General features: G+C 30.6%; 1 protein-coding gene across 1 annotated transcript; it reads right to left on the bottom strand.

The window, feature by feature from the left end:
• Positions 1 to 330: 330 nt before the first annotated feature.
• Positions 331 to 2,176, bottom strand: LOC130809306 (alkane hydroxylase MAH1-like). Its single transcript, XM_057675024.1, has one exon. The coding sequence runs from the start codon at positions 2,052 to 2,054 to the stop codon at positions 567 to 569; it is 1,488 nt and encodes a 495-aa protein (XP_057531007.1). The 5' UTR covers positions 2,055 to 2,176; the 3' UTR covers positions 331 to 566.
• Between the last annotated feature and the right edge of the window lie 14,422 nt (positions 2,177 to 16,598).

Genomic DNA, 16,598 nt, shown 5'->3' with positions numbered 1-16,598 from the left:
TAAAATTATACTATATACTTCCTTCAATTTTTAACAGTTGGTACAGTTTCTGTAGTAATTATTATTCATTAACTGATTTTATTTGGTACATATATGTAATATAAAACATAGTCAAGTGGGATCTTGTTTGATTTATGTGAATGAATATTTTCATAATATTAACTTTTTAGAATTTTTTATCATATGAAATTAAAGATATTAAAGATTAAAATCGCACATTAAATAGCGTAAAAAATATAAATGTAGCAATAGCAATTAATAACCCGAGGAAGTATAACATAAAAAAATTTATATATTTTCAAATCATATGGTCTAAACTAAAAAAAAATAAATAGAATACAAACTAATTTCTTTAAATTAAAAAGAAAGTCTGCAAAATACAATGATTATTTTATTACAATGCAAATGGAGAATCACCAAATAAAGAGATTTTAGCACTTGGACATGTAGTATATAATTGACGTTACAATAATATATAATGCAAAACACATATCATTATTAATCACGACAAAGCAAAAATACAATTTAAAGACAAGTTTGGTTTACATTTTTTAGAGGTACATTTATCATTGAAGAGAAGGATATATCTTAACCTTAAAACCATTTTTCATGACAAGGAGTATATTATTTGAATCAGGAACAATATGTTGTCCTTCAACTGGTGCAATAACATAGTTTTGGATTATCGTTGCTGCAACAAGCTTTATTTGAGTAAGAGCCATTTCTCTACCCATGCATGTCCTCGGCCCTGCATTAAACACGAAAAACTTGTACGATGGCTGGTATCGAAACACCCCTTTTTCCGATATCCATCTCTCAGGCTTAAAGTCATTACAATCATCTCCCCATATGGATTTCATCCTTCCCATCGCGTACAAATTAAATATAATCTGGGTGTTGGGGCCCACATGGTGACCACTAGGGAGTATATCTTGCTTTAGAGGATTCTTAGCTTCAAAAGCAATAGGAGAATATAATCTCAACGTTTCATAAATAGAAGCATGAAGATATACAAGCTTGGAATTTACCTCGTTATGATCTTCCCAATTAATTGGGTTTGCATTATCTAATTCCTTTTTAATCTTAACAATAACTTGTGGGTTAATTGAAAGAAGGTAAAAAAGCCACGATAATGTAATTATAATTCCATCTCTTCCAGCTAAAAAAATAGTTAAAATTGCATCTCTTACAAACTTATCTCCTTTTTTTTCTTTCATATATAATGCTAAAAGATCAACACTTACCTCATTTTCTTCCATTTTTACGCACTTATAATCTTTTTTCAAGTTAAATATGCAATCATAAATAAAGTCATCAAGAACTTTTTTAGCTTTCTTAAACTTTTTCTCTTGTCCAATACAAACCCATCTTTGGAACTTCCATATAAAACCAGGTAAGACATGCCTATAGAAAACCGCTTCTGAAATCTCATTCAATGAATCATTAACGGGTGTTTTAGGAAGATCCATTGAAAGTGTTTTCGGGTCATGATCCATGAAAATGGAGCATTCAACATCAAACACAAATCTAGAAAACATATGTTGTAAATCGAATTGGATATCATGTTTGTATGCATGATCAAACACTGGGATAAGTCCATTTTTAAGCTTATCCCAAGTTTTTTTCACAAAAAATTGGTGAAAATTAGGATGTCTAACATAATTTAAAATGATATTTCGATGGTATTCCCAATCTTCAAAATCCGCATTAAAAATGCCATCACCAAGATAATCAAAATTATCTCTAAATTTCTGACCTTTTGGATAGTTTGTGAAGTTTTGGGTAAAAACATAATGAACATTGGCAGGATCAAGAGTACCTAAAATATTCATGTTGCCAAACCAAGGCCCCTTAAATTCAAATGTTAAGTTTGTTTTTTGCATGATTTCAATACAAAATGGGTGAAATCTGTGTATATTTTTTAAGACTGCAGGCAGCATGCCGACAAATGCCCAATTTGTTGGGAGACCATTTTTGTCTTCATATATGTACCAAAACACAACAAAGGAGATCAAGAATAATAGGATACCTAACAACATTTCAAAATAATTCATTTTTAATTAAGGGTATAATAATTAAACAAATTTTTAAGCCGGAAATTTAGAAAAAGTTTTTGGGAGTTTAAGCTTGCTTGTGAATGGTTTGATATAATTTATGTGTAATAAACTGGATTCGATCACTAATTCACCCATTTATATATAAAGATCAAGAATTTATTTAGTTTGCCACTTGCATGTAGTACTCGCTCTCACTAAATAATTATTATAAACAATAAGTTAGGTAGTTGAGAAGTTTATGATTAATATGGTCAACAACGTACCATCAATGTGAACTAGAAATATATATCTTATATGAAATGTACGTGGATAAGTATAAATTTTAGAGTTTAAAATTCATGATTAGAGGAAGTTCTGATCATCTTTAATATGTTTGATTGTATAAAGCCTTAAAATATTAAGGGTCTCAATATTAAATTACGTAGTATATGTTTTTACTATATTATATGTATAATCATCAATGGTGTCCTTAGCTTGTTAATAATTTTAAAATTTTTTAAAAAATCCTTTTAATAGGTAACCGGTAAGAAAGAATGCTAAATGTAAACTAGTTTAGAATTCATCCCAATGAACATAATACTTAAAGTTAGATCTCTTAATTTCTTTCCAAAGTTTTACCTGTTACTTGAAATTTTTTTTCTTGTTTTAATAAGTTAGTCTTCACCATTTTATTTATAAATTCTCATTCATATATTTTTTTTCCTTTTAATATTATCCAAATATTTCAAATGTCCGTAGGCATTGAAATCCTTATTGATTTACCAACTTCTCTTGAAATGAAAGCCTTAAAGAGGTTTAACAATGAAAAACAAAATGAAAAAATAAGCAAAAAATGAACACAAATGTAGTTTATTATATTGAATTCAAAATTACAACTATAATAAACTTCCCCTTATCTTGAGAACAATTTCTCAAGATCACAAATTCTATAGCAAAGTAAGAATACTCTCAAGTTTCTAACAATGCACCAGACTATTCTCAATATGTGTGTCTGTGGTGAATGTTTCCATGAGTGATGTATCCTATTTATAGTTAAGGTATACATCACTCCTAGAATTTCATCGTAAATCACCATAAACTCGCATGTAACACCTTAATTAACTATGCTAATAACCATAGTATAAAATAAACATTACATTAAACAAGGAAGTAATGCACTTTCAATGACTGCACAAAAATTTTGACCAAATCAGAATTCTATGTAGTCTGCTCGACTACCGCTCGATCGAGCCACTACCTCGCTTGGTCGAGCGAGCCTTCAGTGACGCTACTGACTTTTTCAGCACCATTTGCTCGACCTACTCATACCCGCTCGATCGGTCGAGCAGCCCACGTTTTGTCAAGCGACCATCAGACTTCCTCGCCACTTGTTGCCTCGATCAAGCAACCCTCATCAGTTCCAAACTTTAAACCATTCACATACGACACATCTTTATTGACCCTCTCCAAAGTAAAAGAAAAAGCATGTTCAATTATATGTTTAAAATTAACTTCATCGTTAAGATTATTATTGACACTTGCTTTAACACCTCTTATTGTGTTTTCAAAGGAACAGGGAATTAAGGTAGATAATTAAAGTGTACTCCTCTACCCAGGCAAATGGTCTCATTTGTGTTTAACGCAGATATTAAAAAAAATTAGATATAGTGAACTAAGTAGTAAAATATTTTAACATAAGGGAGAATATAAAAATAAAATTGATAAAGCTATACACAAAAATAAAAATAAATATTTTAAAATTATTAGTTTTTAATTTATCTTCGTCCAAATGAGTTCATATACACGTCGATTTTCCCAACATGCAGACAATAAGATATTTAACAAAGTTTTTAACACTTTTTCGAGAAATGGACGGCGCAATCACTCTAATGGAATGCCTTATTTGAAAATTTAGTCGTAATAAGTATTCATATGCAGATTTTTTTTGATTTTCTCAATAATTTTTTTTTTAACTTTTTAAGTCTTTAAAAAATGCTATTAATAGGTAACTGGTAAAAGTTAAATGTAAACTAGTTTTAGAATTCGTCCCAACGAATATAATACTTAAAAGTTGAATCTGTCAATTTTTTTCCAAAGTTTTGCCTGCTACTTGCAACTTTTTTCTTTTTTAATGGATATCCTCACAATTTTATTCATGAGTTCTAATCCATATATTACTTTTTCTTGTAATATCATCCAAATACTTCAATGTACGTAGACATTATAATCTTTTTTCATTTAGCAACTCCTCTTATTGTGATTTTATAGGAAAGGGAAGGTAGATAATTAGAGTATATTGTTCTGTACAAGCAAATAATCTCATTTATTTTAACGCGGATATTAAAAAATTAGATATAGTAAACTAAATAGTAAAATATATAAAAATAAGAGAGTATAAAAAATAAAAAGGATAAATCTATATTAAAAATAAAAATTAGACAAACTATTAAAAGGGACTAAAATAAAAGAATAGAATAAATCAAGTGGGATAGAATACTACAAATGAGCTTCTAAACTACCTATAAATTAAATATGTCGTATTACGGATTAATGCATGGTGGATTCTCAGTCGGGGAGTGATAAGTCACATATAGGAGTTAGTGTACGTCCTTTTCTAGCTGCCAAGAATTTACATGCAAGTACTGTGCCCTATGGGAAATTTGTAACAACAAGTCTTAGCCGCCTAACTAATTACTTCGAATAAAATAATTACATATAATAAGTTAAATTTTGGTAAAAACAAAAAATTAGTTTATCATGTTGAACGTAAGTATTATATTTATTGAATGAACTTTAAACTTTGTTTTTATTCGACATACTATTATATATTGGTTACTTGAACATCAGTTTAGTGGCAAATTAATATAGTCATGTTAGAAAAGAATATAGCGTGTACAACTAGGTTAGAAATGGAGCCACGCGTAAAGTCACATAAACAACTAAACAGATGTTTTGGTCAGCTACAGGTAAAAGTCTGTTAGATGAAAACTAAGTTTAAAATTTGTCCAATCAAATACGATACTTGTAATTCGACCTAATATATTATTTTTGATCAAATACATTATTTCCTAAAAAAAAAAAACTTGCAAATAAAATTTTTTACCGGTGCATCCTAAATTGATACGAAATAGATGACTTTGAAAACTTAGAAGTTTTTTATTTATACGTATTTATTTTAATTTGATATTGACTAAAGCTAAACTATAACTATTAAATTTCTATACCTAGGGTTGTTTGTTTTAAGTTGGTTCACTGCTCGTTAATCTTGTTGTCTTGGCCTCATTTAAGCAGTGTTATCTTAGACATTTTAGAGGCACAATGAAAAATATCTGTTTTGACTTTGGATGCAAAAAGCTTATTGCATAGGTTGCAAACAAATGCAAGTGGAGGAGGAGACACAAGTTTTTGTCCCCTTAAATGATGACTTTTGGTAGGGTTTGTGGCATAAGTTCCTCAAAACTAACACCACAAACTTTCTAAAATTGAATCATTGGGTAGTTTAATCGACGCCACAAATTTGCACGAAGTTAAGAGATTTTACATCATTCAATTTATAATTGAATTGAATTTTATAATTTTTATTCATTTTTAAAATTTAATTTAATTTAATTTCATTTTAAATTTATAATTGGATTTTATTTTGTTAATTTTTATTTGATTTATTTAATCTACTTAATTGAATTTAAATTAACGTCATTAACTTAATTTAATGGGAGTACTATATTTTATTTTGAAATTATTAGTTTTTAATTTATTTTTTGTCGAAATTATGAGTTCTATAAGTCGATTTTCCCAACATGCTGACAATAAGATATTTAACAGAGTTTTTAACATTTTTTTCGATGAATGGACGCCGCAATCACTCTAATGGGGCGCCCTGTTTAAAAATTCAATCAAAATAAATATTCATAGGTAGATTTTTTATTTGATTTTCTCAAAGATATATTTACCTTTTAATAAATATTTTAAATTTTTTAAAAAATTCGTTTAATAGGTAACCAGTAAAAAGAATGCTAAATGTGAACTAGCTAGTTTCAGAATTCATCCCAACAAACATAATAATTAAAGTTGGATCTGTCAATTTTTTTTAAATTTTTTTTCTTTTTTTTTTGGATATGTCCCCAACATTTTTTAATAAATTCTCATCCATACATTTCTTTTTCTTTTAATATCATCCAAATACTTCAAATTTTCATAGACGTTGTAATTATTTTTATTCGTTGTATCAACTCCTCTTATTGTAATTTCGAAGATATAGGGAAGGTAGATAATTAGAATATACTTGTATTGAAACTCGTATAATGCATGAATTTATTAGTATGAAATATATAAAAATATAACTTCAAAGAATGATGCAAATATAAATTATTCTGATTAATTAAATTTATTAAATATATGATTTTTAAAGTAGAAATTAAATACTGATTTTTAAAATTATTTATCGAATATATCACTTTTCTTTCAATTAAACGTATCAAATTCTAGATTAAACATGTAAAATTGAAATATATATATATATATATATATATATATATATATATATATATATATATATATATATATATATATATATATATATATATATATATATATACATATATATATATATATATACATATATATATATATACATACATATATATATATATATATATACATATATATATATATATATATATACATATATATATATATATATATATATATATATATATATATATATATATAAAACTAATTGAATACATGACTTGGGACTCAGGAGTGATAGTCAAATATAGGAGTACTAGTTCTATAATAAATTGCTTGTAGTGTACTATTCAGCTGCCAAGCATTTAAATAATTAGAATCACCGTGCCCTATTGCAAATTTGTACTATTAAGTCTTAGCCGCCAAACGAATTACTTTGAATTAAAAAATTGCATATAATAAGTTGAATTTGGTAAAAAAAATAAATTAGTTTTTCATGTTAAACTGCAAGTATTGTATTTATTGAGATGAATTTTAAACTTTATTTTTATTCAACATACTGTTATATATTAGAGATTTAAACATCGGTTTACTTGCAAACATGGCTATTACATATGCCGCCAAATGTGCATAACTCTTACTTCCTCCATCTCCTTTAAAATTGCCTTAATTTCCTTTTGAGAATCATTTTCACTTTGACACTTTTTTTCGTGCAATTAGTTAGAATTTGGCAAAAAAAAAAAAAAAAGTTTATTAGGCTCAACTTTAAATATTGTATTCATTGGGACGCACTTTGAAGTTAATTTTCGTTTAACATTCATGTAACTAGTGGTAACAGTAAATCAGGTTTCTTGCTGACGTGGTTGTATACGTGGACATTATTTTGACATGATTATATATGTAATTTTACACGTAATATAGCGTATCTTTTTTTTTTTTAATTTTTATTAAGGAAATGCCCCTAATTTTACTTACTCACCTAACTATAAATAAAATCACAATAAAACCCTAACGAATCCATTATAATTTGTGCAGGTTGACGAGATAGTTCGTAGCTCTAATAATAGTGTTGACTTTATATTGGTTGGAAAGACTAAAGTATACATCAGTACGTTCAATTGGTTGACATTATTTATTCATATACGCTATTCAACCCAAATTCAAAAACGCCACTTGAACTTTTTCAACTCTTACCTTTAATTTATTGAGAAAGATTTTCTATCCTCCAACTCCCAACCTAAGATGATCGATTAACTTTTTAATGACAATCAATGCAACATCAAAACTAATAAGAATGAGGTCTCGTTGTGTTCGAACTTTTTTAGCCCTAAATATAAGCATTTTAAGTATGAACTTAGATTTTTATTTTTTTAATTGACAACCATAAATTACTAATTTATTGTAATTAAGCTAAAGTAGTGACTTACTCGACCAACAACAAATTAAGAATAACATTACTTTTTTTGAAGGGAAGATTAACATTACTTAGTCACCTAAATTCAATTAATATCAATGAAAAAGAAAAAAAAATATCAAACAATACCCACAAACTAATAACCCAAAATCAATAATTAAAACACAATTACTTATTATCAAGATAATGAATCATCATTAATTAAGGAAAAAAATTAACATTGATTTTATGAAGATTTGCACATGTTGCTCTTATGGGTAAAAGTATTGTTTTTGTAATTTTTAATTAAAAAATTCAATTATTGTAAGCACTCTTCATATCGGTTCTCTCATATATATATATATATATATATATATATATATATATATATATATATATATATATATATATACATACATACATACATACATACATACGTGAGTATATATATATATATATATATATATATATATATATATATATATATATACATATATATATATATATACATATATATATATATATATACATATATATATATATATATACATATATTCTTCATCTCTGGACTTCTAGACAATCCAAATACGACTCCTTTGCTTGGACCGTTGAATGAGTAAGTTCTTCGATACTCATGGCACGCATTTGTTGGGTTATTCTCTGTCACTTGGAAGAAGGCCCATGTAATAATATGAAATATTGGGCTTTAATATACTATAGGTTGATAATATGTAATTAAAAAAAAATTAATTAGGAAACTATAAAAACAAGAAAAAGGCAGAAGGATTTGGATTAACAAAACACACGCAAAAAAAAAACTAGGCGGAGAAGATAGGTACCACGTGTGGTATTGCATCTATCCGATCGTAGGCCATTCGTATTCCGTTTTACGTTCAATTTTGACAAGGCGTTGATATCTACCCAACCTACATATTCAACGGTTGGATTGTTATTTTGTGCATTGTAGGTGGGTAATTTGTATTTTTCCCTAATTTATCCTAATTATTATTTTTACCACTTTAGAGTTAAGTTTTAGGGTTGTTTGATGTTTTTATTGTCTCTAGTATTGTCTAGAGAGATTTTGGTTGTACCTATTAATTTTATTGGTGATTAGTGGAAGAGTTTGGTACCACTTACGGTCCCGTGGTTTTTTCCCACATTGGGTTTCCACGTTAAAATATCGTGTGTGCTTTTCTTTTCGCATTTTTACTTTATTGTGCTTAATTGTGGGATCCTTATTGTTTGTTTGAGTGAATTGGTTATTTTTGTTCATCTAACAACACAAAAGGAGAAAGTGTGTGTTATATTACCACTTTTCTCAACATAGTGGTATCAAGAGCTTGGATTATTTTACTTGGGTGAAGTTCTTGTGTTGTTTATGATGGATGATAAAACTAGTGTGCACTGTATGGTTTATTTGGACTCTATCATTACGTTGTGTGGAAAACTAGGATACTAGATATTATTTATGTGAAAGATTTATATGAACCAATTTTAAATGAGTCGATGCCCGCTGGCCAAGATGAAAGTAAATGGAAAATTTTGAATCGAAAAGCGGTGGGAACCATTAGACGATTTGTTGATGTTAGTGTGCTCCAACATATTGCCAATGACACGAATGCTTATGAATTGTGGATGAAACTTGAGGCTACGTATGAGAGGAAGAATCCCTTAAGTAAAGCGTCATTGATGAGAAAGTTGGTAAAGTTAGAATTTCATGATGGTAATAGTATGGTAGTACATTTAAATGAATTTCAAGGTTTGATTAATTAGTTGTCTGCGGTGAAAATGTCTTTAGATGATGAGTTGCAGGCACTATTGCTACTTTCCTTATTGCCAGAGAGTTGGGACACATTATTTGTATCACTTAGAAATTCTGCTCCTGATGGTAAGTTGACAATGGATAGTGTCAAAGCTAGTCTATGGAATGAAGAGACTAGAGAAAGGAGATGGGTTCCTCCAATCATTCTGAAGCTCATTATGTTGCACAAAAGTCTAATAAGGGGGAAGCAAAAGTTGAGCTTCTAGAGGTAGAGACGATTCCAGAGACAAGTCTAAATCCAAGAATAGAATTATTTGTTATTACTGCGACAAACCGTGTCATATTAAAAGATTCTGCAGAAAGATGAAAAGAGACAAGTCAAAAGAAAGAATGGGTGATTCCTCTAAATCGAATTCTGATGAGAAAAATACTACAGCTCTAGCAATTAGTGATGATGATTTTCTCTTCATTGGTGATAAAGAGTGCTTGAATGTAGCTTGTGATGATTGCAACTGGGTGATTGATTCGGGTGCTTCATATCATCTTACTCCGCACTAAGACTACTTTTCGTCCTACACTAGTGGTAATTTTGGTAGTGTAAGAATGGGAAATGATAGGTCATCAAAGGTTGTTGGCAAAGGCACTATTTACTTGGAGAGTTCCACCGGTTGCAAGCTGATTTTGAGAAATATTAGACACGTTTATGATATCAGATTGAATCTCATTTCTATAGGTAGGCTTGATGAAGACTTCAATGATGGTAAGTGGAAGGTTTGCAAGAGAAATCTTATAGCGGCCCGAGGTAAGAAGCAAGGTTCTCTTTATATGATGCAAGCTAAGGTTTGCACAAGTGAGGTAAATGTTGCAGATGATTGCTCTAGTGAGTTATGGCATAATAGACTTGGCCATATGAGTGAGAAAGGTATGAAGATGCTCTCTAAGAAGGAATATCTCCCTGATGTCTCAGGTATGTCTCTTAAATCCTGTGTTGATTGTTTAGCCGGTAAACAACATAGGGTTGCTTTTCATTTTCGCACCCCATCTAGGAGAAAGTATCCTCTTGACCTAGTCTATACTGATGTATGTTCTATGGATGTTAAATCCCATAGTGGTGCTCTTTACTTTGTTTCCTTTATTGATGGTTATTCTAGAAAAGTGTGGGTTACTATTTTGAAAACTAAGGATCAGAAACTTTTTGCTTTTAAGGAATTTCATGCTAGAATTGAGCGAGAAACAGGTAGAAAGCTCAAGGTTGTTAGAGCTGATAATGGCGGTGAGTATAGAGGCCAATTTTAAAGCTATTGCAAGAGTCAAGGCATCAAGCTTGAGAAAACAGTTCCAAAGACACCTCAATTGAACGGAGTTGCAGAGAGGATGAACAGAATAATTGAAGAAAGAATACGATGTATGCTCTCTCATGAAAAGTTGTTTAAGTCTTTTTGGGTAGTGGTAGTTACAGATGTGTAACACCCCGTAATTTATCGGGTTTAAGAAGATAATATAATAGAATAAAATAAATATTTATTATTAAATTAAATTATTTTATCTTCTTAATTACAACAAATAGAGTGAGTTAAATTTTAACGGTAACGAGTTTTATCGCGTACGATGATTATCGCGTGACGTTTCTTTTCTGTTTTAACAATAATATAATAATTACTTAATTAATTAATTAATTGAAAAAAATTAGGGGAATCTGAGAGGGTGGCCGGTTGTGGAGCATGGGAGGAGTCTTGTAACTCCTCTCATAATTGTGTATTATGGCACAATTATGATCATGGACTTAAGTGCCTATTAATCCCTAAGCCCCTTTGATTCCATCACCATTTCAAAACTTCAAGTAAACAAAAAAAATTCAGAAATTTTTCTCCCCTTTTGCTCCTTGATTTCAGCACATTCAAAAGAAAAAAAAATTTCTTGTTGTTCAATCCAATCTTTTGATCAAAGGGTAAGTTTAATTGAATTGTTAATTATAGATTTTATATACAAAGATTTCTAAAATGAATTATGTTTTATGTATGATGATATCCTATGACTTATAAGAGGATTGTATATTTTTTTTTATATATAAAAATTTTCTCTAATAATCCTTTAATAAACTTTAATTTGTTAAAAGGATTAAGAAAAGAACTTCTTGATCAATATTCTTTAACGACATTTAAATTTGTTATAAGAATTTAAAATTAGAGTTATAATGATATTTAAATAATTTTTTATGGTTTACTTTTCTCTAACAAAATTTCAATTGTTAGATGAAATTTAAATGGTATAGACCAAGTAGTGTAGTTATTCAAGAGATTATAAATCCTTTAGCAAAATTTGATTTGTTTGAAGGATTGTGTTTATACATGTACGTTTTGATTTAAAAGGGTGATTTGGTTTTATGATTCTGTACAAAATTTTAATTTGTCAAGAGTATTAAGTATTTAATTTAATTATCATAATTTATGAAATTTTAAGTTTCTAGCTTGAAGGATTTTGTGAATGTGACCTTGTAAGATGTATTTTGGTCATGGGATTTAAAAGGTTAATCATTTGAATAATGTATATATAATAATAATAATAATAATAATAATAATAATAATAATAATAATAATAATGATAAAAAAAAATTTCGGGCAGCAGCAGTTCTGTCTCGGTAAGCGTGCCGATCCGGAAATGTTAGTCGTGTTCCATTGTTTTATGTACCGATGCGTTAAAAACTCGTCAAACGCTTAAAATAATTAAAAATAGTAATTGGATGTTAGAAATTATGAAATTCGGTACCCAAGGTAATTGACGCGTTACAAACGCAACGGCGAAGTCGGATTTTTCATTTGAATTTATTAAACTGTCCAAATCGATCATTTAAGTTTCTGGTTAAAATTTACAAATTGGAACTATTAGGAATTTGATAAAAACATTTAAAATTATCAAATCCTAGTGATGTCTTAGTGGTATGGAGTTGATTAAATGTGTAAACACGTTCTAATACGTGATTGTTTTGTGTATGTGTGATATTTAGGACCTCAATTCATAAGAGGGCGAAATTTTTATCGTGGTTAAATATCGTTTGGTTGCAGCGCTTAAAGGTACACGCTTAGACCATACTGTTTATGTGGTTGTGCAAGTGGTGTTGTTTCATTTCTACTTGAGGCATTGTAAATCACATAAGGATTAGACACTTCAAATAATTTGAAAGAAATTAATTGAAAATTGAGAATTTATGTGTTTGTCACCCAAAGGGGTTGACGTTTGGTTGGATTATGTTATCCAAAGGGGTTAACGTATTGGTTTGGATTATTACGATTATTGTTCCCATGGCAGTTTTGGATCATTACGGTCACCATGGGGGTATGCATACTTTAGCCTTTGACCACCCGAATAGGACGGGCAACGTCTTAGGTCTGTGGTTGCCTTGGGATTAACTCTCCCAAGTGTATTCCTCCAAAAGATTTGGATTTATACTTGAACGACCCGAACAGGATGGGCAACATTTCAAGTTGGAACTATCTAATAATGAATGATTTATACTTGAACGACATGAACAGGACAGACAACGTTACAAGTTGGGATTAACTAATAACGAATGTATTAGAGCCTATGCATGCTAGGATAAACATATTGCTTGTATTCAACCTGATTGATATTTGTATGAAGTCTCTGACGTGTATTGGTTTGTTTCTTTGGAACCTACTGTGTGTTGTCATACGACAACTAGTAGGTTGATTGCAGGTGGGGTCTGGAGTGAGGTCTCGACTTAGAACCAGTAAACATCAAGACTATGCTTTTACCTTTTTGTATTGGATTATGAGTAGAAAGAAACTCTGTACTTATGTAACAGGAGATAGTGTATATTTCTTTTCGCTTCCGCTTATTTCAATTAGTTTGTCTAGAGGCCCTTAGGCTCTCGAGTTGTACGTAAGAGCTTCTGCTGACTTATTTTCTTTCACGCTGGTACTGTTTTCTGTTTTAGCAATATTTCTTTATCGACGGAACGTTAATGATCCTAGAGAAAAGTCTTTTCTAGAGTCCCAAGAGTGAACCGGAATTTGTATTTTCATATGGATTTCCGGGTCACTTAAACCGGACCGTTACAAGATGTGTACTTGATTAATCTTTCACCTTCAAATCCTCTTGATGTTGATGTTCCTCAGAAAGTTTGGACCGGTAAAGATGTCTCCTACAAGCACTTGAGGGTCTTTGGATGTCGTGTTTTTTTTCACATTCTTAGAGATGAGAGATCCAAGTTAGATAACAAGACAAAATAGTGCATATTTTTGGGGTACTCTGAAGATGCTCTTGGGTACAAGTAATAAGATCTAGTAGACAAGAAAGTTCTCAGAAGCAGAGATTTTGTGTTCTTTGATGATCAGACTATTGAAGATATTAACAAGCTAAAGCAACAAACATCCTCTCGTACTCCAATCACTTTTGATCCTGTCTTACCATAGATGAATCCTAGAGTTGAAGGGGAAGATATTCAACATGATGATGACAATATTGGTGATGATGGTCACGATGATCAACCTGAGGTTGAGCCACCAATTGTTGAACCGCAACCACAGCTTGATGATGTTAGAAGATCTATTAGAGGACGACATCCCTCTATGAGGTATCCTACTACAGAGTTTGTGTTACTAACTGATGGGGGAGAGCCAGAGGATTTTCAAGAGGCTATGTCACATGAAAAAGTAAGGAGTGGTACAATGCTATGCAAGATAAGATGAACTCCTTGCATGAGAATTACACTTATGATTTGGTAAAGTTGCCTAACGGCAAACGAGCACTCAAGAATAAGTGGGTGTTTAAGTTGAAGCCTGGAGAAGATGGTCAACCACCTAGGTTCAAGGCTAGGATTGTTGTGCGAGGCTATGAGTAGAAGAAAGGGATTGATTTTGATAAGATTTTCTCTCCAGTGGTGAAGATGTCTTCGATCAGAGTTATACTAGTTTGGCTGCCAACATGAATTTAGATATTGAACAACTTTATGTGAATACTTATTTCCTTCATGGTGACCAAGAGGAGGAAACTTATATGGAGCAACCTAAAGGCTTCGAGATCAAGGGAAAGGAGAAACTTGTGTGTCGCTTCAAGAAGAGTTTGTATGGTCTTAAGAAAGCGCCTCGACAATGGTACAAGAAATTTGAGTCATTCATGGTTGATAATGACTTCCACAAGACACATTTCGTTCATTGCGTGTTTGCGAAGAATTTTACTGAAGGTGATTTTCTCATTCTCTTGTTATATGTTGATGATATGTTGATTGTTGGTCGTGATTCCAACAAGATTGTCAACTTGAAGGCTAGTTTGAGCAAGTCCTTTACTATGAAGGACCTTGGCCCAGCAAAGCAAATTCTAGGCACGCATATTTCTAGTGATTAGAAAAATAAGAAATTGTGGATATCACAAGAGAAATACATTGAAAAGGTGCTGAAAAAGTTCAATATGAACAATGCTAAGCCTGTGACTTCTCCACTGCCAGTGCATATGAAATTGAGTTCCGAACAATGTCCTACAACTGATGAAAATAAGAAGACAATGAAAAATGTGCCTTATTCATCTGCTGTAGGTAGTTTGATGTATACAATGGTATGTACTAGGCCGGATATAGCTTATGTTGTTGGGGTAGTTAGCAGGTTCATGTAATCTTGGAAAGGAGCATTGGGCAGTAATTAAATGGATTCTTAGGTATCTTAGAGGAACTTCTAGAGTTAGCTTATGTTTTGGTCCTGGCGAACCTGTGTTGTTAGATGGTTTCATAGATGCTGATATGTCAGGTGATATTGATTCTAGTAAGTCTACTTCTGGTTACTTGATGATGTTTGCAGGAGGAGCTGTTTCTTGGCAATCTAAATTGCAAAAATATGTTGCTCTATCGACTACTGAGTCAGAGTATGTGGCAGCTGTTGAAGCTGGTCAAGAGTTAGTGTGGATGAGGGACTTTCTTGAAGAGTTGGGCTTGGAGCAAGACAATTATTTGTTACATTGTGATTGTTAGAGTGTCATTCACCTAGCTAAGAATGCTACCTATCATGGTCGAACGAAACGTATACAAAGAGGTAAAATTGGATTCGAGATCAGATAGAAGAACAAAAATTTGAGCTTGTGATGATCAGTACTCATGAAAATGGATCGGATATGTTGGCTAAGATTCTACCAAAGGAAAAATTAGAGGTGTGCCGTTTGAATGCTGGGCTTGTCATACCCCCAAGTTGGAGTGAGGGGGAGATTTGTTGGGTTACTATTTACTAATCATTCTTAATTTGAAAAATTGATTTTTTACCATAATTTTCCAATCAATCTTACCATAACTTTGTGTTAATTTGGTTATTTTTTTTTAAAATCTAATAAATTATAAATCTAATAAATTTTACCATAATTTTCAACAATATGAAGAATTGATTTTTTTCCAATCAATCTTCTTTTACGACCTACGAAACTCAATGAATAAATAATATTCGTGATAGTATAGTCGTGTCTTTATGAAAGGTCAAAGGACATTCGTGATAGTATGGTCGTGTCTTTTGAATGTTATTATTAATATTGAGTTTAGATATTATTATATTAAATTGGTATGAAGTTTAGATTTCATTATTGATGAATTTATGTAGGTTTATGCTTTTTCTTAAATTGTTGGTGTTGTATTAGATGGAAGGTCTTTTGGTACAGTATTGGATTAGAGTCTATATGCTTTAATTGTTGGGTGTGGCCAGTCAATTACTTGATTTTTATTGTGTTGTTGTCTGTTATATTTTGTATCTGTTGGTCTTATTATACTTCACCTAATCACCAAAAACACCTTAAAAATCTTAAAAATAACATATTTCTCTTATACCAATTAAAATGATTGATATACAACCAACAAAAAGTGAAGAAAAAGTGTTAAGAACGTTGAGGAAGAAGATGTTTGATGTAATCAATGAACTAAAACAATTGCGTAAGTAAATAAAATGAAAAG

Source organism: Amaranthus tricolor, chromosome 3 (genome assembly GCF_026212465.1).
Source record: "Amaranthus tricolor cultivar Red isolate AtriRed21 chromosome 3, ASM2621246v1, whole genome shotgun sequence".
NCBI lineage: Eukaryota > Viridiplantae > Streptophyta > Magnoliopsida > Caryophyllales > Amaranthaceae > Amaranthus > Amaranthus tricolor.
Note: the sequence above shows the minus strand (reverse complement) of the source record. Positions and strands in the feature narration are given on the sequence as shown.